This window comes from Mustela putorius, unplaced genomic scaffold, assembly GCF_011764305.1.
Source record: "Mustela putorius furo isolate JIRA1106 unplaced genomic scaffold, ASM1176430v1.1 tig00003858_pilon_pilon_pilon, whole genome shotgun sequence".
NCBI lineage: Eukaryota > Metazoa > Chordata > Mammalia > Carnivora > Mustelidae > Mustela > Mustela putorius.
In genome coordinates this window covers 646,851-669,687 of record NW_025422010.1, presented here as the reverse complement: position 1 = coordinate 669,687, position 22,837 = coordinate 646,851, and the positions used below count along the sequence as shown (strand labels likewise).

Here is a 22,837-nt window from a genome sequence, read left to right as displayed (position 1 = left end):
CTGCCTCTTGTTCTTTTTTTTGTGTTGAATTTTTACGTCTTGTCATTTTGTCCAGATAAGAGTAAATGAAGGGGCAAGTAAAATACTAAAAGGGTGGCAACAACCCCAGGAAAATATGCTTTAACCAAATTAGAAGAGATCCAAAATCGTGAGTGGGGAGAAAGGGGATAAAAAGAGGTTCAAAAAGGAAGAAAGAAAAAAAAAAGAAAAAAGAAAAGAAAAGAAAAGAATTTTAAAAAAAAGAAAACACCTAAGAAAAATGTAAATATATATATATATATATATATATATATTAGATAAACTAGTAAAAAATCGTTAAAAAAGAAAAAGGTAACAGTTAAAAAAAAAAATTTTACCCGAAGGCGAGAAAAAAAAAAAATGAAAAAGAAAAAATTAAATTAACTGCAAGAGTAAAAAAAATCACAGGAAAAAAGCCATGAGTTCCGTGCTTGGCTTTCTCCTCCTCTGGAATTCTGCTGCTCTCCTTGGTATTGAAACCGCACTCCTTGGTAGGTGAAGTTGGTCTGGGCTGGATTTCTTGTTGATCTTCTGGGGGAGGGGCCTGTTGTAGTGATTCTCAAGTGTCTTTGCCCCAGGCGGAATTACACCGCCCTTACCCGGGGCCGGGGTGAGTAATCCGCTCGGGTTTGCTTTCAGGAGCTTTTGTTCCCTGAGCGCTTTCCGTAGAGTTCCAGAGGACGGGAATACAAATGGCGGCCTCCTGGTGTCCGGCCTGGAGGAGCCGAGAGGCCAGGGCCCCACTCCTCAGTGCGCCCTCAGAGAACAGCGCCCAGTTACTCCCGTCTGCCTGACCTCCGGCCGCGCTTCGAGCTCACCGAACCTGCGACCGGTTCAAGGTAACACGGAGCTGCGAGCTTACTGTCGGCTCTGTCTCTGTAGCCGGCTTTCCCGTTCCAATACCCGCAAGCTCTGCGACACTCAGACACCCCCGATCCTTCTGTGACCCTGCGGGACCTGAGGCCACGCTGACCCCGCGTGGGCTTCGCCCCGGTTTAGCCTCTGGAGCGATGTCCCTCAGCTGAACAGACTTTTAAAAGTCCTGATTTTGTGCGCGGTTGCTCCGCCGCTTGCCGGGAGCCGGCCCCTCCCCCCGGGGTTATCTTCCCGTTGCTTTGGATTCACTTCTCCGCCGGTCCTACCTTTCAGAAAGTGGTTGTTTTTCTGTTTCCAGAATTGCTGTTCTTCTTCTCTTCGATCTGCCGATGGATTTTCAGGTGTTTGCAATCTTTAGATAAGCTATCTAGCTGATCTCCGGCTAGCTGAAGCAGTCTCAGCTTGCTACTTCTCCGCCATCTTGACTCTCCTCCCCTTCCACCAGTTTCTACTAAACCTAAGAACTGTAGAGCCTGGGGAATCAGGGGTCTTGTCTCCTTTTCAGGATGCCTCAGACAGCATTTCTGGATATGGGGATTTCTCATCCAGTCACCAGGGGAAGCAGGACCTATTGGGCCCATCCAGGCTTCTAGTATCCAAGGACAAGAGGAATTCCCCCAGGACTGGGCTGAGAGAGCTGTCTCCCCTCTGGAGGGCATGTGATTATATCTGTGTCAAATGTGATGTATAATGGCATCCTAAATCTTCCATAAAACATGACTACAGTCCCCATAATACAGTATAGCTCTCTACATCTGTCATTGTTCAATATGATGTACAGGTTTCAAGAACAAAGAACCTGCTAGAAATACCACTTGTATAGGGGCCTGTCCAGGACCAGGGAGGATACCTGACTGTAAGGTCTGACCTGCAGTTGGTGCTAGTAAGTGTGCAAGCCAGACTAGGTGGGCAGCTTTGTATCCCACTTCCACATTTTTCTGTGTCACTTTAAATTACTGCCAGCTGCTCTCCCTGTCATGGTAGGTGACACAGCAATGGTCAGCCTTCTCTTAGCCCTGGATCTGTCTGATTCTCAGTGTGGCCTTGTCCATGAGTTGGATTCTCCGTATCAGTCAGGGATCCCTAAAGGTCATTTGGTATCTTTACAAATGAACAACCTGGCCTAGCTCCCGTTGGTTCCAAGTAGCATATTCACTTGTAAACTTATCTCCAAAACTAGGGCCTGCCTAGAGTCACTGACATGGAGGGACTGTCCAGGGATGCACAGGGCCTATAAGAGGAGAGTAGCTGAGGAAGACCCAGACTCTGTATCTGACAGTCTCTCACTAGTGCTGGCTTAGACCTGGGCATAGAGCTGGAGGAACAGCCCACATGTGACTCTAACCTCTCATAGTCTAAACATGAGCATTACAATGAGATTCCCATGCCTTCCCTTGCTCTTGATCCCCAGACACATGCAGGCATCAGTCATCACATGATCAAGTCACTAATAACCTAACTCATCACATAATGCAAGCAATGATTATTAGTGATTTCCTGGGAAAATAGGCTAGATCAGGCATGATGTGCTCACTGAAAAGGGAGGTGAGGATAACACATGTGAGGTCTGGATGATGGGTTAGGACAGGGTCTCCAGGCACACACAGATGTAGAGGGCCTGAAGGAAGTCTGGGAAGGGCTGACCCTGCTCCTGCCTAAACATGGCTGCACAGGGTCTTCTGTGTTGGGTCACAACCAAGTCAGGCCAGGGTCAAACCTCCCCACACCTCTCTGTGGTAATGGGAAGACTGGTCAGACCTGAACAGCTGCATGGAGGGTCCCCCTTGGCAGACAGAAAGGACAACAGACAGACTGGACAACAGTAGCTAGAGGCAGGATCTCCGGTGACAGCCCTGCATTGTCCCAGCCTTTAGAGCAGATATGGTGGGTATCTGAGCACATGGACCTCAAGAAGGGATACCATGTACCATCTGGATGACTTCATCTGCTATCCTTCCAGTGTCCTCCATTGCCATGAGGTGAGAGGAGAAGGGAAACATGAAACTAAAGACGTGCTAAGGAAGTGGACACAGCCTAATGGACAGGATGGAGTTGTACCAGCCCAAATGGCTGTGTTCTCAGTTCCTCATCACTGAGAGCCCTGGAAAAGAGCTCTCTCCTCACCATATACCAACTTATGCAGCTTCAGTCCAAGTGGCATTCCTCAGATGGCCTCGCTCCACGTGGTGCCCATGATGTGATCTTCATTTGCATCATGTGGATTCACATCACACAATGTTGCTTGGAACCCACTTGCATGAGGGAAAATGTCCTCCATTTGTGATACCCATGCATGGGGGGCATTTCTACCTCATTGTCCAGTGCAGAGTCCATCCTTTATTCCTGGCTGGCCAGGCATGAGCGTTAAATTCTTCAACCTGGAGTCATAATGTGGGGGCTTCTTACCTCATCATTAAGCATTTTCCATGGTTACTGGCAGGGAGTGGCTCACATCACAGTGTTCATTACCTGTTCTGTCATCTCCCTTGAGAGGCCTCACTCCTCTGAGAATGCGGAGCTGACCTTGGATGAGAGGGAATGCTGTGATGCAATGTTCTTCTTGGCTGCTATGTTAGCATCACCCAAAGAAACAAGAACAAGTGTCACCTGCTCACAGGATCTGGGTGGACAGGGCCTCATTCCAAGTGTCATAGGAAAACATGGTTTCTGTCCTCATGGCACCTGATAGAAAGCTTGGTTCATGTGTCTTTGGCCATCATTGCCATGGCTAATGTGACACTGATGACATGGCTTTGGTGAATGGGTCCTCTGCCCGCATGGCACCAGATCTCATGGCTTCAGTCCAAATGACACCACTCAGTTGACATCTGTCCCAGTGGCACCAGCCTTAGCCAATGTGGTCCAATTATGTGGACTTGGTCAAAGATGCACCCACTCCCACAAGTGGCACCGGCTCATGTGGTCTTGGTCCAAATGGTACTCACTGATATAGCTTTGGTTTGCATGGTCTTGGTTTGCACTGCATGCCCTCGCTTGGTACATACACACATTTGGGAGACACATCCCAAGGCTCTGATTTCCCGAGTAACCAGTCTCAGGACTGCTGTGGAACCACTGATGCTCAAAGACTGCAAGCTCCAGTTGGAGTCTGGGGTCTCTGAGGAGTGACTCCTGACCCCACCCCATGGCCAGATGGGCCTCTTCCAGGAGCTATTGGTAGCAGGAGACAAAGATTATATCCTGAGTGCCCCTGCTGCCATGACACAGGAGATGGTGACCTTCTGAGCCCAGATGTTTAGGGAGGTTGATTTAGGACAGACTGGTACCAGCCGTGTGAGGAGGAAGCGAAGGGGAGAACTGGGAGAGCAGGGCCCTGACCCCATGGACCCTGAGTGGGAGGGAGAGCAGGGCACACCTTTGCACACAATGTGCCTCCCTGTGGTCTTCTCACCTGTCTGGAAGCAGCAGCAGAGCAGGCAGAAACTACTCAGAGTGGGGTCCTTGGAAACGTAACACCACAGGCTCACTGGGGAGCTGTACCACCTGCAGATGCCTGGGCTTCACCCAGTCCTGCTGCAGCTGCATCTACATCTTGGGGAGCAGCCCCTCCTCAGGGGACTGTGTGCTCACTGAGCTTCACAAGGTGGGGTTCTCAGCCACCGTGGAAAATCTCACTTCTCCTTGTCTTCCTTGTTAATATGAGGCCACCTGGTTCTTGGGGTTTAACTGTACCACTCTGGTCACTGAGCTCAATTCAGAATCTTTAGCCTGTAATAATGTAGAAAAAATGATTTAAGAGTAGACATTTTACGAGACACATGAGAAGTGCCTTGTGCATGGGATACTCCAGTGGGATATTGACCACACTGCTCTGGTCACTGAGAGGGCAACAGGCCCCCACCTACTACATCCTCCTGGCAGTGAATCACCCAGATGAGTAGGGGGCACTGGGAAGCCTGTTGTCTATCAGGGGACAATTGGATATCTATAACACAACTGGGGTTAGCAGGTGTATGCATGCACCCAGCAGATCCTCTATTATTCCCTGGGGCTGAGATTACATTCACAAACTCACCACAATCCAATGCAGCAGGTCTGACAAAGGATACATCTTCCAAAATGAAGTTTGGTGGTTGTTAACTGGTGAGGATCCAGACCAGCTCAGGTGTTTGCTGAGGGAAGAGGATATGGGGTGGACAGTGAAGCAGGCAATTATAGATACCACTCTGACCTCCAGGTAGTGGCAGTAATGAGCAGACTAGAACATGTGTTCTCTCCTTGTGTTGTAAGAATATGTTTGGATACATAGTTACCATATGTTTCTGCTTTGTTCTCCTGTCCCAACCAATTATTATCTATCATCAAATTTATTTACAATAGTTAAATTTATATCTCAAAATTGAAGTTATGGAATATCAAATCATCTGGACCAAATAAAGATCACTAGTAGACAAAAATGTATTTTGTATCCCAATGTAGGGAAAGGGAACCCTGTCTATAATTATTCATTTCATAGATTTATCTTATGAGGTGGAAGCAGGGCTCCCGATATTCTTTTTTAAAATTTATTTATTTTTTTAAGCGTAACAGTACTCATTGTTTTTGCACCACATCCAGTGCTCCAAGCAATCTGTTCCCTCTCTAATACCCACCACCTGGTACCCCAACCTCCCACCCCCCGCATCTTCAAAACCCTCAGGTTGTTTTTCAGAGTCTATAGTCTCTCGTGGTTCACCTCTCCTTCCAACTTCCCTCAACACCCTTCTCCTCTCCATCTCCCCTTGTCCTCCATGCTATTTGTGATGCTCTACAAAAAAGTGAAACCATATGATACTTGACTCTCTCTGCTTGACTTATTTCACTCAGCATCAACTCTTCCAGTCCTGCCCATGTTGCTACAAAAGTCGGGTATTCATCTTTTCTGATGGAGCCATAATACTCCATAGTGTATATGGACCACATCTTCCTTATCCATTCATCGTTGAAGGGCATCTTGGTTCTTTCTACAGTTTGGCGACCATGACCATTGCTGCTATAAACATTGGGGTACAGATGGCCCTTCTTTTCACGACATCTGTATCTTTGGGGTAAATACCCAGGAGTGCAATGGCAGGGTCATAGGGAAGTTCTATTTTTAATTTCTTGAGGAATCTCCACACTGTTTTCCAAAGTGGCTGCACCAACTTGCAATCCCACCAACAGTGGAAGAGGGTTCCCCTTTCTCCACATCCTCTCCAACACATGTTGTTTCCTGTCTTGCTAATTTTGGCCATTCTAACTGGTGTACGGTGATATCTCATGTGGCTTTAATTTGAATCTCCCTGAGTGCTAGTGTTGATGAACATTTTTTCATGTGTCTGATAGCCATTTGTATGTCTTCATTGGAGAAGTGTCTGTCCATATCTTCTGCCCATTTTTTGATATGATTGTCTGTTTTGTGTGTGTTGAGTTTGAGGAGTTCTTTAGAGATCCTGGATATTAACCTTTTGTCTGTACTGTCATTTGCAAATATCTTCTCCCATTCCGTGGGTTGCCTCTTTGTTTTCTTGACTGTTTCCTTTGCTGTGAAGAAGCTTTTGATTTTGATGAAGTCCCAAAAGTTCATCTTCGCTTTTGTTTCCTTTGCCTTTGGAGACATATCTTGAAAGAAGTTGCTGTGGCTGATATCAAAGAGATTACTGCCTCTATACTCCTCTAGGGTTCTGATGGACTCTTTTCTCACATTGAGGTCTTTTATCCATTTTGAGTCTATCTTTGTGTACAGTGTAAGAGAATGGTCGAGTTTCATTCTTCTACATAGAGTTCCCCAGTTTTCCCAGCACCATTTATTGAAGAGACTGTCTTTTTTACACTGTATATTTCTTCTTGTTTTTTCAAAGATTATTTGACCATAGAGTTGAGGGTCCATCTCTGGGCTCTCTATTATGTTCCACTGGTCTATGTGTCTGTTTTTATGCCAGCACCATGCTGTCTTGGTGATCATAGCTTTGTAGTAAGCTTGAAATCAGGTAACGTGATGCCCCCAGTTTTATTTTTTTTATTATTTTTTAATTTTTTATTTTTTATAAACATATATTTTTATCCCCAGGGGTACAGGTCTGTGAATCACCAGGTTTACACACTTCACAGCACTCACCAAAGCACATACCCTCCCCAATGTCCATAATCCCACCCCCTTCTCCCTAACCCCCTCCCCCCAGCAACCCTCAGTTTGTTTTGTGAGATTAAGAGTCACTTATGGTTTGTCTCCCTCCCAATCCCATCTTGTTTCATTTATTCTTCTCCTACCCACTTAAGCCCCCATGTTGCATCACCACTTCCTCATATCAGGGAGATCATATGATTGTTGTCTTTCTCCGCTTGACTTATTTCGCTAAGCATGATACGCTCTAGTTCCATCCATGTTGTAGCAAATGGCAAGATTTCATTTCTTTTGATGGCTGCATTGTATTCCATTTTCCACATTTCCTTAGAGATTCAGGGTCTCTCCTGATTCCATGCAAATTTTTGGATTATTTGCTCCAGCAATTTGAAAAATACCGGTAGAATTTTGATCATAATGGCGTTAAAAGTATAGATTGCTCGGGGGAGGAGTCAAGATGGCGGAGAAGTAGCAGGCTGAGACTGCTTCAGCTAGCCGGAGATCAGCTAGAGAGCTTATCTAAAGATTGCAAACACCTGAAAATCCATCGGCAGTTCGAAGACAAGAAGAACAGCAATTCTGGAAAAAGAAAAACAACCACTTTCTGAAAGGTAGGACCGGCGGAGAAGTGAATCCAAAGCGACGGGAAGACAGACCCCGGGGGGAGGGGCGGCTCCCAGCAAGCGGCGGAGCAATGGCGCACAAAATCAGGACTTTTAAAAGTCTGTTCCGCTGAGGGACATCGCTCCAAAGGCTAAACCGGAGCGAAGCCCACGCGGGGTCAGCGTGGCCTCATGTCCGACAGGGTCACAGAAGGACTGGGGGTGTCTGAGTGTCGCAGAGCTTGCGGGTATTGGAACGGGAAAGCCGGCTACAGAGACAGAGCCGACAGTATGCTCGCAGCTCGGTGTTACCTTTAACCGGTCGCAGGTTCGGTGACCTCGGAGCGCGGCCGGAGGTCAGGCAGACGGGAGTAACTGGGCGCTGTTCTCTGAGGGCGCACTGAGGAGTGTGGCCCTGGGCTCTCGGCTCCTCCAGGCCGGAGACCAGGAGGCCGCCATTTGTATTCCCGCCCTCCGGAACTCTACGGAAAGCGCTCAGGGAACAAAAGCTCCTGAAAGCAAACCCGAGCGGATTACTCACCCCGGACCCGGGTAAGGGCAGTGTATTTCCGCCAGGGGCAAAGACACTTGAGAATCACTACAACAGGCCCCTCCCCCAGAAGATCAACAAGAAATCCAGCCAAGACCAACTTCACCTACCAAGGAGTGCGGTTTCAATACCAAGGAGAGCAACAGAATTCCAGAGGAGGAGAAAGCCAAGCACGGAACTCATGGCTTTTTCCCTGTGATTTTTTTTTAGTCTTGCAGTTAATTTAATTTTTTTCTTTTTCATTCTTTGTTATTTTTTTTCTCACCTTCGGGTAAAATTTTTTTTTTAACTGTTACCTTTTTCTTTCTTAACGATTTTTTACTAGTTTATCTAATATATATATTTTTTCTTTTTTACATTTTTCTTAGGTGTTTTCTTTTTTTTAAAATTCTTTTCTTTTTTTTTTTCTTTCTTTTTTCTTTTTTTTTTCTTTCTTCCTTTTTGAACCTCTTTTTATCCCCTTTCTCCCCCCTCACGATTTTGGATCTCTTCTAATTTGGTTAAAGCATATTTTCCAGGGGTTGTTGCCAACCTTTTAGTATTTTACTTGCCCCTTCATATACCCTTATCTGGACAAAATGACAAGACGTAAAAATTCAACACAAAAAAAAGAACAAGAGGCAGTACCGAAGGCTAGGGACCTAATCAATACAGACATCGGTAATATGTCAGATCTAGAGTTCAGAATGACAATTCTCAAGGTTCTAGCCGGGCTCGAAAAAGGCATGGAAGATATTAGAGAAACCCTCTCGAGAGATATAAAAGCCCTTTCTGGAGAAATAAAAGAACTAAAATCTAATCAAGTTGAAATCAAAAAAGCTATTAATGAGGTGCAATCAAAAATGGAGGCTCTCACTGCTAGGATAAATGAGGCAGAAGAAAGAATTAGTGATATAGAAGACCAAATGACAGAGAATAAAGAAGCTGATCAAAAGAGGGACAAACAGCTACTGGACCACGAGGGGAGAATTCGAGAGATAAGTGACACCATAAGACGAAACAACATTAGAATAATTGGGATTCCAGAAGAAGAAGAAAGAGAGAGGGGAGCAGAAGGTATACTGGAGAAAATTATTGGGGAGAATTTCCCCAATATGCCAAAGGGAGCGAGCATCAAAATTCAGAAGGTTCAGAGAATGCCCCTCAAAATCAATAAGAATAGGCCCACACCCCGTCACCTAATAGTACAATTTACAAGTCTCAGTGACAGAGAAAATCCTGAAAGCAGCCCAGGAAAAGAAGTCTGTAACCTACAATGGTAAAAATATTAGATGGGCAGCTGACTTATCCACAGAGACCTGGCAGGCCCGAAAGAGCTGGCATGATATTTTCAGAGCACTAAACGAGAAAAACATGCAGCCAAGAATACTATATCCAGCTAGGCTATCATTGAAAATAGAAGGAAAGATTAAAAGCTGCCAGGACAAACAACAACTGAAAGAATTTGCAAGCACCAAACCAGCTCTACAGGAAATATTGAAAGGGGTCCTCTAAGCAAAGAGAGAGCCTACAAGTGGTAGATCAGAAAGGAACAGAGACCATATACAGTAACAGTCACCTTACAGGCAATACAATGGCACTAAATTCATATCTCTCAATAGTTACCCTGAATGTGAATGGGCTAAATGCCCCTGTCAAAAGACACAGGGTATCAGAATGGATAAAAAAACAAAACGCATCTATATGTTGCCTCCAAGAAACACATTTTAAGCCCGAAGACACCTCCAGATTTAAAGTGAGGGGGTGGAAAAGAATTTACCATGCTAACGGACATCAGAAGAAAGCAGGAGTGGCAATCCTTATATCAGATCAATTAGATTTTAAGCCAAAGACTATAATAAGAGATGAGGAAGGACACTATATGATACTCAAAGGGTCTGTCCAACAAGAAGATTTAACAATTTTAAATATCTATGCCCCCAATGTGGGAGCAGCCAACTATATAAACCAATTAATATCAAAATCAAAGAAACACATCAACAATAATACAATAATAGTAGGGGACTTTAACGCTCCCCTCACTGAAATGGACAGATCATCCAAGCAAAAGATCAGCAAGGAAAAAAGGCCTTAAATGACACACTGGACCAGATGGACATCACAGATATATTCAGAATATTTCATCCCCAAGCAACAGAATATACATTCTTCTCTAGTGCACATGGAACATACTCCAGAATAGATCATATCCTCGGTCCTAAATCAGGACTCAACCGGTAACAAAAGATTGGGATCATTCCCTGCATATTTTCAGACCACAATGCTCTGAAGCTAGAACTCAACCACAAAAGGAAGTTTGGAAAGAACCCAAATACATGGAGACTAAACAGCATCCTTCTAAAGAATGAATTGGTCAACCGGGAAATTAAAGAAGAATTGAAAAAAATCATGGAAACAAATGATAATGAAAATACAACGGTTCAAAATCTGTGGGACACAACAAAGGCAGTCCTGAGAGGAAAATAAATAGCGGTACAAGCCTTTCTCAAGAAACAAGAAAGGTCTCAGGTACACAACCTAACCCTACACCTAAAGGAGCTAGAGAAAGAACAAGAAAGAAACCCTAAGCCCAGCAGGAGAAGAGAAATCATAAAGATCAGAGCATAAATCAATGAAATAAAAACCAAAAAAAAAAAAAAAACAATAGAACAAATCAACGAACGTAGGAGCTGGTTCTTTGAAAGAATTAATAAAATTGATAAACCCCTGGCCCGACTTATCAAAAAGAAAAGAGAAAGGACCCAAATAAATAAAATCATGAATGAAAGAGGAGAGATCACAACTAACACCAAAGAAATACAAACTATTATAAGAACATACTATGAGCAACTCTACGGCAATAAATTCGACAATCTGGAAGAAATGGATGCATTCCTAGAAACATATAAACTACCACAACTGAACCATGAAGAAATAGAAAGCCTGAACAGACCCATAACCAGTAAGGAGATTGAAACAGTCATTAAAAATCTCCAAACAAACAAAAGCCCAGGGCCAGACGGCTTCCCGGGGGAATTCTACCAAACATTTAAAGAAGAACTAATTCCTATTCTCCTGAAACTGTTCCAAAAAATAGAAATGGAAGGAAAACTTCCAAACTCATTTTATGAGGCCAGCATCACCTTGATCCCAAAACCAGACAAGGATCCCACCAAAAAAGAGAGCTATAGACCGATATCCTTGATGAACACAGATGCGAAAATACTCAACAAAATACTAGCCAATAGGATTCAACAGTACATTAAAAGGATTATTCACCACGACCAAGTGGGATTTATTCCAGGGCTGCAAGGTTGGTTCAACATCCGCAAATCAGTCAATGTGATAAAACACATCAATAAAAGAAAGAACAAGAACATATGATACTCTCCATAGATGCTGAAAAAGCATTTGACAAAGTACAGCATCCCTTCCTGATCAAAACTCTTCAAAGTGTAGGGATAGAGGGCACATACCTCAATATCATCAAAGCCATCTATGAAAAACCCACCGCAAATATCATTCTCAATGGAGAAAAACTGAAAGCTTTTCCGCTAAGGTCAGGAACATGGCAGGGATGTCCATTATCACCACTGCTATTCAACATAGTACTAGAGGTCCTAGCCTCAGCAATCAGACAACAAAAGGAAATTAAAGGCATCCAAATCGGCAAAGAAGAAGTCAAATTATCACTCTTCGCAGATGATATGATACTATATGTGGAAAACCCAAAAGACTCCACTCCAAAACTGCTAGAACTTATACAGGAATTCAGTAAAGTGTCAGGATATAAAATCAATGCACAGAAATCAGTTGCATTTCTCTACACCAACAGCAAGACAGAAGAAAGAGATATTAAGGAGTCAATCCCATTTACAATTGCATCCAAAACCATAAGATACCTAGGAATAAACCTAACCAAAGAGGCACAGAATCTATACTCAGAAAACTATAAAGTACTCATGAAAGAAATTGAGGAAGACACAAAGAAATGGAAAAATGTTCCATGCTCCTGGATTGGAAGAATAAATATTGTGAAAATGTCTATGCTACCTAAAGCAATCTACACATTTAATGCAATTCCTATCAAAGTACCATCCATCTTTTTCAAAGAAATGGAACAAATAATTCTAAAATGTATATGGAACCAGAAAAGACCTCGAATAGCCAAAGGGATATTGAAAAAGAAAGCCAACGTTGGTGGCATCACAATTCTGGACTTCAAGCTCTATTACAAAGCTGTCATCATCAAGACAGCATGGTACTGGCACAAAAACAGACTCATAGATCAATGGAACAGAATAGAGAGCCCAGAAATAGACCCTCAACTCTACAGTCAACTAATCTTCGACAAAGCAGGAAAGAATGTCCAATGGAAAAAAGACAGCCTCTTCAATAAATGCTGCTGGGGAAACTGGACAGCCACATGCAGAAAAATGAAATTGGACCATTTCCTTAAACCACACACAAAGATAGACTGAAAATGGATGAAGGACCTCAATGTGCAAAAGGAATCCATCAAAATCCTTGAGGAGAACACAGGCAGCAACCTCTTTGACCTCAGCCGCAGCAACATCTTCCTAGGAACAACGCCAAAGGCAAGGGAAGCAAGGGCAAAAATGAACTATTGGGATTTCATCAAGATCAAAAGCTTTTGCACAGCAAAGGAAACAGTTAAAAAAATCAAAAGACAACTGACAGAATGGGAGAAGATATTTGCAAACGACATATCAGATAAAGGACTAGTGTCCAGAATCTATAAAGAACTTAGCAAACTCAACACCCAGAGAACAAATAATCCAATCAAGAAATGGGCAGAGGACATGAGCAGACATTTCTGCAAAGAAGACATCCAGATGGCCAACAGACACATGAAAAAGTGCTCCATATCACTCGGCATCAGGGAAATACAAATCAAAACCACAATGAGATATCACCTCACACCAGTCAGAATGGCTAAAATCAGTAAGTCAGGAAATGACAGATGCTGGCGAGGATGCGGAGAAAGGGGAACCCTCCTACACTGTTGGTAGGAATGCAAGCTGGTGCAGCCACTCTGGAAAACAACATGGAGGTTCCTCAAAATGTTGAAAATAGAACTGCCGTATGACCCAGCAATTGCACTATTGGGTATTTACCCTAAAGATACAAACGTAGTGATCCAAAGGGGCACGTGCACCCGAATGTTTATAGCAGCAATGTCCACAATAGCCAAACTATGGAAAGAACCTAGATGTCCATCAACAGATGAATGGATCAAGAAGATGTGGTATATATACACAATGGAATACTATGCAGCCATCAAAAGAAATGAAATCTTGCCATTTGCGACAACATGGATGGAACTAGAGTGTATCATGCTTAGCGAAATAAGTCAAGCAGAGAAAGACAACTATCATATGATCTCCCTGATATGAGGAAGTGGTGATGCAACATGGGGGCTTAGGTGGGTAGGAGAAGAATAAATGAAACAAGATGGGATTGGGAGGGAGACAAACCATAAGTGACTCTTAATCTCACAAAACAAACTGAGGGTTGCTGGGGGGAGGGGGTTAGGGAGAAGGGGGTGGGATTATGGACATTGGGGAGGGTATGTGTTTGGGTGAGTGCTGTGAAGTGTGTAAACCTGGTGATTCACAGACCTGTACCCCTAGGGATAAAAATATATCTTTATAAAAAATAAAAAATTAATTAAAATAAAGTATAGATTGCTCTAGGCAGTATAGACATTTTAACAATGTTTATTCTTCCGATCCAAGAGCATTAAATGGTCTTCCATCTTTTTGTGTCTTCTTCAATTTCTTTCTTGAGTATTCTGTAGTTCCTCGAATACAGATCCTTTACTTCTTTGGTTAGGTTTATTCTCAGGTGTCATATGGTTCTTGATGCTATAGTAAATGAAATCGATTCTCTAATTTCCCTTTCTGCATTTTCATTGTTAGTGTATAAGAAAGCCACTGATTTCTGTACATTGACTTTGTATCCTGCCACGTTGCTGAATTGCTATATGAGTTCTAGTAGTTTGGGGGTTGAGTCTTTTGCGTTTTCCATATAAAGAATCATATCATCTTCAACAAGAGAGAGTCTGACTTCTTCATTGCCAATTTGGATACCTTTTATTTCTCTTTGTTGCCTGATTGCTGTTGCTAGGACTTCTAATACTATGTTGAACAAGAGTGGTGAAAGTGGGCATCCTTGTCGTTTTCCTGATCTCAACAGGAAGGCTGCAAGCTTTTTCCCATTGAGGATGATATTTGCTGTGGGTCTTTCATAGGTAGATTTGATGAAGTTCAGGAATGTTCCCTCTATCCCTATACTTTGAAGCGTTTTAATCAGGAATGGATGCTGGATTTTTTCAAATGCTTTTTCTGCATCAATTGAGAGAACCATGTAGTTCTTCTCTCTTCTTTTATTGATTTGTTCTATCACATTGATTGATTTGTGAATGTTCAACCATCCTTGTAGCCCAGGAATGAATCCCACCTGGTCATGGTGGATAATCTTTTTAATGTGCTGTTGGATCCTATTTGCTATGATCTTGTTGAGAATCTTAGCATCCATATTCATCAGTGATATTGGTCTGAAATTCTCTTTTTTGTTAGGGTCTTTGCCTGGTTTGGATATCAGGGTAATGCTGGTTTCATGGAAAGAGTCTGGAAATTTTCCTTCTCCCAATATTCTCTTTATTTGGAGCCTGATTTGTGCAGACCTTGGTGAATGTCATGTGGAGGAGGGGTAGTCTGTGGTGGCTTATTACTTGACTGCACAGACAGGCTTCAGCTGTATTTCACAAAATCATCATACATATTACTGGGTAGGGTAAGTGTAAAGATAAATACTTGGGCACAATTTGGGAGGTAGAAGTGAGGAAGCACACATTGTGTGTCTCACTACCATGGTTGTGTACCTTTTGGCCACTTTGTAAAAGGAGGTCACTGACTCATCATCCCACATTCACTATCAGGATGGATAGACTCTCCAACTACCTATTAGAACCCATAGCACCTTCTCTGTGTGCATCTTTTCTCACTGTACAAATATAGAAGATACCGTATGGTCTGTCTGAGGATCTCACATGCTTAGTTGGATTTGGAGGAGAAAGCAGAGCTTTGTGACATATAGTAGACTCCTCAGGTCTTTGAGGACTGTGCCTGGCCATCCTGGATTGGGTTCCTTGAATAGAATCTGAGATGCAGAAGTGCATTTGCAGGAAATCTGGAGGAAGTGAGGCTGGCCAGACTGGGCAGAAGGAGAATGACTCACAGTGAGACATCAGATGAGGTATCCTTCCAGTGGTGAGCTCTAAAGCAGGGACCATTCAGGACATCTGAACCTGAGGGAGGATCTTGAGACCTTGGATTCAGGCCATCATTCAATACAGTCTCTCTGAGGAAGGGAAGGACCCTGGGGAGGCAATTTGCTGAACCAAGTTCACTTCCCCAATAAGGAGACCCTTGAGCTGTCAGGGACTCTAGGCAGAGATGGGGCATATGTGAGCCCAGGAGAGGAGTGACTACGTTGAATAATGCACTAGTCTTTTCCACTCGGAATCCCCAGCCACCACCATGGCAGGGCTTCTGGAGCTCAACTGAGTTGGAAGATTTGGGGCTCCAGTCCTGGGCAGTTGGTTGAAGGAGTGGTCTCTGGCCACCATAAGTAAATGAGAAGTAATTACCACTGACAGATGGTTCTTTCCATTTGACTTTATACCCAATCCCTCTGTTCCCCAACATACTCAGGCCCAGACAATCTCAGGAGCCCCAAATCAACCCTGTACACCCTGTGCAGGTACTGCCAAAGTGTGGGTGTCTAGGGAGATCTGGGAACTTTGGATTTGGGAACTCGAGTTAGACCTGCTCCCTTCTCTGTGCACAGACCTCCTGGAGCTGGAGGAGAGTGTAACCCAGACAGGGAAGGGGTTTGTGTCTCACTTCCCCATCTGTCTGTGTCACTGTGAGTATTAGAACTGCTATCCCACACCTGACAGTAATAGTCAGCCTCGTCCTCAGCCCGGGCCCCACTGATAGTCAGGGTGGCCGTGTTCCCAGAGTTGGTGCCTGAAAATCGCTCAGGAATCCCTGAGGGCCGTTTGTTGCTTTCATAGATGATCAGCACAGGAGCCTGGCCTGCCTTCTGCTGGTACCAGTGAACATATTTATTTCCAATGTTGTTTCCCCCACAGGTGACCTGGGCTGTCTTTCCCAGAGCCACTGACACAGATGGGGGCTGAGTCAGCACATAGGAGGCCACAGAACCTGCAAGAAAGAAAAGGAGCATTAGGTCTTTCAGCTCTGGGTCTCACCCCAGAACACCATCACCTGCCTGGCCTAAGCTCCAGGGATTCTCACTGCCCTGTTTCCACCCTTCTAGCATCTCAGCTCCTGAAGCCCATGAATCTGACTGGTGGATGGATTCTTTGCCCAAATGAGATCATCCTCAATTCTCTCTGGACAAGTCAGAACCAGTGAGCACTTGGGGGACGACACCCCTGCTATCTCTCATCCTGCAGCAGGGCCATTAGCATCCTTCCCCTGACAAGCAGCTCCATGCAGAGCTCAGAGTCAGGGCCTGGATTGCCCCAGATCCCTGGAGCTGCAGAGGGTCTGAGCCTATGTGTAGCACCTGTGCAGTGAGCAAGGAGGCCAAGAAGGAGAGGAGTCCAGGCCATGGTGGAGATGCCCTGATTCTACTCTCCAAGCTCTATAGCCTGGCTGGATTCATCCCAGGCCTCTCTTATCCTCTAGCTGTTCATGCAAATCAGCTGGGGCTCAGGGGCTGCTGCTGAGGAGCTTTGTGGTTGCAGAGAGATTCATCCCCAAGGGACACACAGAGAGGAGGACAAGCCCTTCAGTCCCATCTTCAGCCCTGGGGATCCTGCTTCATACCCTGGTCCATAGTCTGGGGTGCCCAAATCCATCCTTCTCCATGTCCTGACCTCACTCCTGGGCTGGTCTATCCTGGTTGAGTGCTGAAGTAGATTTTCCATTCTCTGTTTCCATTCTAGTCTCTGATAGTTTGTTTCCTCTGCAGGCACTAGGAGGCTTAAGTCAGTGAAGTGCCTAAGCCGTGTGTCTGTTGGGGAGCATCAGAACCCAAACAAAAGTCCTCCCTTGCCAAGCACACATGGAGTTTTAAGGAGTCATTGAAGGGCTACTGGAGGTGTGTGTCCTGAATGTGGGCCATAGATGCTGTGCCTCAGTATCTCTAGGGTACACAGAGTGCTGGGGCCGACTCAGCCTTAGCAGAGATTGTCAGTGACTGAGTATAGCAGGAATGTGCTTGGTGGGGATGTATGAAGTCTTGGACCAGTGTTAGAGACAGAGACAAATTCATCAGGATACAGCTCTGAGAGCCCCCGAGTCAGAATTTTACATCAGAGTCAAAGCTGATAGTGTAGAAAGCATGCATGTATTCTTTTCTCTCTCAGGTCCTGGTGAGCCACCCTCCCTGTTAGAAATCTTAATGCCCAGACCCTCCCCATGGCCAGGTGGCTTGACCAGTTGATCTCTGCTGCCCCCTGGTGGCTCTTCTCCTGGATGTGCAGAGATCTTTTAGTCCAGGAGGAGATTCAGAACCCACTGTTCACATCCTGATTCCCTTATCTGTGGCCTGCTGGCCCCAGAGAGGCATACTCTTCTCTGTGTGGCCCTTGCCACTTTCATGGCCATATTGCAGGAGATATGAGTATCCATGAAAATAAGAATAGGACCATGTGAGGAGGAGAAAGCAGGCCCCATTTGAGGTATCACTGCTCCTACCACTGGGTTGGTGGGTCATCATGGATGTGGTTCTGTGCTGGGAACTGGGGGACACAGGACACAGGCACTAGTTATTAGCGACCCTGCTGGCTGGTACACCAAAATAGGGCAGTGGTGACTACAGCTCCAAGGACAGAGACAGGAGAAAAACCACCTGGCAAATAATTTATTTTACCAACTTTGTTTTGGCAGACTTTCCATCCTTGGAAATCTTTGTGAAGAAGACAGTTTATCTCCCAGAGTTTCCATGTTATGGGTGGGGTGACATAATGGACACACTTGTTTTGCTGAGACAGTAGACAGTCTTTACCAACTTTTACCTAGGTCTTGTCTTCTATATTCATTTGAAAGCCAAAACCATTGTTATTTCCATGTCCTTCTTGGCCAGGACTGACCTTGTGATTAAGCACTGGTCAATAGCTATGTCATTCATCTTTCAATCTTTCTGGGGACATTTGACCTCATGAAGTAAGGAAACACACCAGATATATGGAGTGCGTTTCCTCCTGAACATGGGTGTGACAGCTGGAGCTGCAGCAGTCATGTGAGCTCTGTTGTCAGCGAGAATGAAAATCAAAGCTGCATAGCTGAGATGTTGAGGCAAAGAGTGAGTAGATTTGGAACTTGGAATTGGAGAACATCCTGGAAACTAGGCTTCTGCTTCCAGACTTTGTTAGGAGGGAATTTGTCTGTTCCTGCCTTTGATTATCATCTGTATGTTTTGTATTAACATTTTGTGACCAGTAGGGAAATTATGAAAAATCAATGAACTAACCAAATAACATTAGGGAATAACCATTCAGTAGTAGGTAATATGCAGACAATTAAGTTGGATATCAGGAAAAATGACACTGTGCGCGGAGAGTTTGGAAGAAATCGCTCTGGGGAGGTGACACTAGAGCTGCTGTCAGGGTGAGAAGAAGGAACGGGCACAGGACATGTGTCTGGGGACAGCAGAGACAGTCTCTATGGGAAAGACTCCTGTTTGTCTGAGGCTGAAGGAACAGTGAGAACCTAAATTGTCCGTGATTTAAATCTTGTCAGTTTCAAGGTAATATTTTTTTAGAAATGAAAAATTGGGGGGCTGGACTGATGTATTGTCAGAATTCATTTTGCTGTTTGTTTTTGGTTTTGGTGAATCATAGGAGTGGTTCCTGTGTGAATAGGAGCAAAATGAAGTGGAGGCAGCAGTCTTTTTGTAGTTGATGGTCATTGTGGTCATCTGCTGGGTGGTCAGTCTTTCTCTAATGAAAGGATGTTGGATTTATCAAATGCTCTTTCTGCATCTATTGAGATAATCAGGTGAGTTTTTTATTTTATTCCATTGATATAATGTATTCTACTAATTGTTTTTGTATGTTCAAACCCCTTGTATTGTTGCAATAAATCCCTTTTGTTCCTGCTGTCTAACTCTTTCTATATTTTGCTGGATTAAGTTCGATAGTGTTTTGTTGAGGATCTCTGTGCCTGTATTTGTAGAAGACAGTGGTCTATAGTTTTCTAGTGACGTGTGGTTTTGGTATCAGTGTAACAATGGCTACATGAAATGAATTGGGAAGTGTACCACATTCATTTATTTTTTGGAACAGCTGGTGAAACATTCCTATTACAGTTGAATTTTGAACAAAATAGGTGTTAGAGGTGCTGACACAGGTGCTGTCTAAAATCTGCATATAACATTTGACTCTCCCAAACCTTAACTACTAATAGTCTACTCTTGACCATAAATCTTAATGATAACATACACAGTGGATTAACACATGTTTATGTGTTACATGTGTTATATATTGTATTCTTGTACAAAGCAAGTCCAAATAGGAAACATTGTGAAGAAAAAAATTAGGAAAAGTAGGATCACTGGTGCTGGTGTGTGGGGCCCTTGCAGACCCTGCCCAGCACCAAGTGAGCCTCCATGAGGACGGGCTCTGTGCTGACCCAGTGCACAACTCCTCAGCCAAGAACATCGATTGGCATATGGTTAATGCATAAGTACCTGTGCATGGCCACCAACCTGCCCTAACCATGTGGTAAACAGACGTGACCTGCACTCAGTTCCTCAACCTGCAAGACCCCTCTGTTGAGTGGGCTTCATGGAGCCTGGCCTTCTATTGTGAACAGCTGGAGAGGCAGCAGACAGGGAGTCATGTGCAGATTGAAGAGATCGTCACTGTCTCTCAGGTCAAATCCATCAGTACAGCAAGATCTGAGTGAACAGGGAGGACACCCACCCCCTGTGGAAGGGGATGGAAGCCCGGCCCAAGGAGTGGAGCATGCTGGGAAATGCCATCAAATGGACCTTCACCAAGTTCCATATTGACCAGAAGGCTGTGTGGTGATGTGGTAAATGCCATGGAAGGGTCCTTATCTCTCCCTGTCTATACCTTAAGCCTTTCCTTTCTCAGTAGGGATGTCATACCCATCACTGTTAGCTACATGATCAATTCCAACATATGCAGTGATTATACTTGCTGTAAACAGTGATTTCTTTTTCTTTTTTTTAAGATTTTATTTATTTGACACAGAGAGAGAGACATCAAGAAATGGAATACAAGCAGGTGGAGTGGGAGAGGAAGAAGCAGGCTTCTGGCTGAGCAGGGAGAAGATGCACGTTTTATCCCAGGACAGATGCTTAACAACTAAGCCACCTAGGTGCCCCAACAATGATTGATTTTTCAAAGAGAGTTAAATCACACACAAAAAAATCTTCATATTTATCCCTGTGGCTTTCATTTCTGACTCTTAAACAATCATTTTGTAGATTCGTATTCTTTCTGGAATCACTTCCTCCTGACTGAAGGAAGTCCAGTATTTCCTGTGTTATGGGTTTGCTTATGATCATTTCTGTCCAGTTGGTAGAGCTGAAAAAATTTTATTTTGCCTTCATTACTGAAGGACATTTTCCCCTGGATAAAAAATTTAAGGGTTTCTTTTTGTTTATTTCTTTTAGTATTTTAAAGATGTTAATCCATTGCCTTCTCTATGCATTTCTACTCATGAACGATCAGTCTGAATCCTTAACACTGTTCCACTGAACCAAGTATCTTTCCTCTCAGGGTGTTTTTCACACTGTCTCTTTTTCTCTGCCTTAAACAACATGATCTTGATGGGGGTTGGGGTGTTCTTTTGTCCCACACACCATATCTTATGCTTAGGATTTCTCAAGAATTTGTAAACTGTAGGTACTGAATTTTCATAAAATTTAGGACATTTGCAGCTAATAATTCATCAAATATTCTTTTCCACCAACCTACCCTCACTCCCTGCCTGGGTTCACAATCACATGTGCATGATCTTGTCCACGTTTTCCTATGCTGAACGCTGCTCTGCTCACCTATAAAGTCTCTCTGTACCTTTCACTCTGTCATGTCTGTGCTGTGGCTTCAGATTCCCTCACAATCTTCATCTTGTCGTGTCTGCTGGTGATCTCAACTCTTGTGTTTGTGATTTGACACACTGTTGTTTTCATCTCTAGCAGTTTGAATGGGGTGCTTTCATTTTCTTCTCTGTCTCCTCTTAGCATTTCAATCCTTCAGAATAAATTTGGATGAAAGTCTGCAACCTCGTCCTGACTTCCATGCCTTCTGTTCTATCCTGTAGCTTCCAGACCTGCCACTCAGGACTGCCTGAGCTGAATCTCAACCTGTGTGACTCTCTCCCATCATCTCTGCCTCTCTGTGCATCACAGAGAAACACACACATACATGCACATGACGTCTGTGTCCTATTATATCTGTATGCTCTGGAAATTCCCAAGTCACGCATCTTAGTAGCTATAGCTCTTTGTTGTTAAAATGATGTTATTTTAATGGTTTCTTCTGGATTTGCAGTCCTCACCTCCTACCTTATCAGAGTTCCTCCCAGTCACATGACATCACTCACACGGAGGATGAGGACATCATAACATGGTCTCAACTCTCTCATCATTTCTGCTCTCAATGTCATACATTTTATTCATTCCTCCATTACAAACACATTGCTATTGTTTTTCTTTAAGCACATGATTGTATTTATAGATAGAAACCACTAAAATTTGTTTTATGTTTATGTTTATCCATGTAGTTATGATTTCCCCAAGCTTATAATATTTGTGTAGACTCACATTTCCCTCTGTCACCCTTTCCTTCTGTCCAAACGGCATCCTTCACTGTCCCCTGTGCTGAAGGTCTGTGGGTGATCAGTTCTGGGAGGTTTCCAGTCTGAGAAAGGTTTATTTTGTCCTCACTTTTCAAGGACATTTTAGTCAGTAAAGACCAAAGATGACAGATATTTCATACTAGAATGTGTAGACATATCTCCCCTGTTTTCAGTTTTCCAGTTTATATAGTTCATGATGAGGAGTGAGCTCCCATCACAATGCTGCTTCTCTGTATGGGACACAACTCTCCTCTCTGGTTGTGAGAGTATCTGCATTGCTGGTTTGTAGCAATGTCATTACGATGTCTGCCGTGCTGTCTCTCATGTTCCCTGTGCCCGAGCTTTGTTGAGCTTCTTGGATACATTGGTTCATGGGTTTCACAATTTGAGAACTTGGTGGCTCTTTTTCCTTCAGATATGTTTTCAGTCGCCACCCTCCCCCCCACCATCTCTGCCTCAGTTACTCCAATTACACATCTTTAGGTGGAAAGAAGCTGTCTTCCCTGCACTGAGACTTTCTTCAATTTCTCCAGCTCTTTCACTCTGTGTTTCCTTTTGAATGGTTTCTATTGCTGTGACATCAGGGTGACTAGTTTCTTCTGTTGTAACATGTAATCTGCTGTCAGTCTCATCTCTGTATTTCTACATCTTAGAGGATATGATCATCAGCTGGGGAAGATTTAAAAGATTTGGCCTTTGGAAAATGTCTTCTATATCTGCTTCCACCATATTCAGTCATTCACGCATTCACATCCACAGATTAAATATAGTTATAATAAATGTGTCCTTATCCTCTGCTAATCCACCTCTTGCAGAA

The 22,837-nt window shown here is 43.8% G+C and overlaps 2 protein-coding genes across 8 annotated transcripts in view; both read right to left on the bottom strand.

The window, feature by feature from the left end:
* Positions 1-22,837, bottom strand: part of LOC101682709 (immunoglobulin lambda-1 light chain-like) — a 1,123,284-nt gene that overhangs the window by 755,558 nt on the left and 344,889 nt on the right. Inside the window, exons 1-2 of one of the 7 annotated variants that reach the window (XM_045065724.1) lie at positions 16,751-16,886; positions 16,086-16,383 (exon numbers count right to left, since the gene is read on the bottom strand). The exons of 4 other annotated variants lie outside the window; for them this stretch is intronic. In XM_045065724.1, the coding sequence (XP_044921659.1) occupies positions 16,086-16,383; positions 16,751-16,796 (344 nt within the window). In that variant the 5' untranslated portion in view covers positions 16,797-16,886. Of the gene's footprint in view, positions 1-16,085; positions 16,384-16,750; positions 16,887-22,837 lie in introns of those variants that run through there. 2 more of the 7 variants (XM_045065735.1, XM_045065738.1) reach the window with 2 other exon arrangements.
* The window catches only part of LOC101676037 (immunoglobulin lambda variable 4-3), a 780,698-nt gene that overhangs the window by 737,108 nt on the left and 20,753 nt on the right, over positions 1-22,837 (bottom strand). The window lies entirely within an intron of this gene.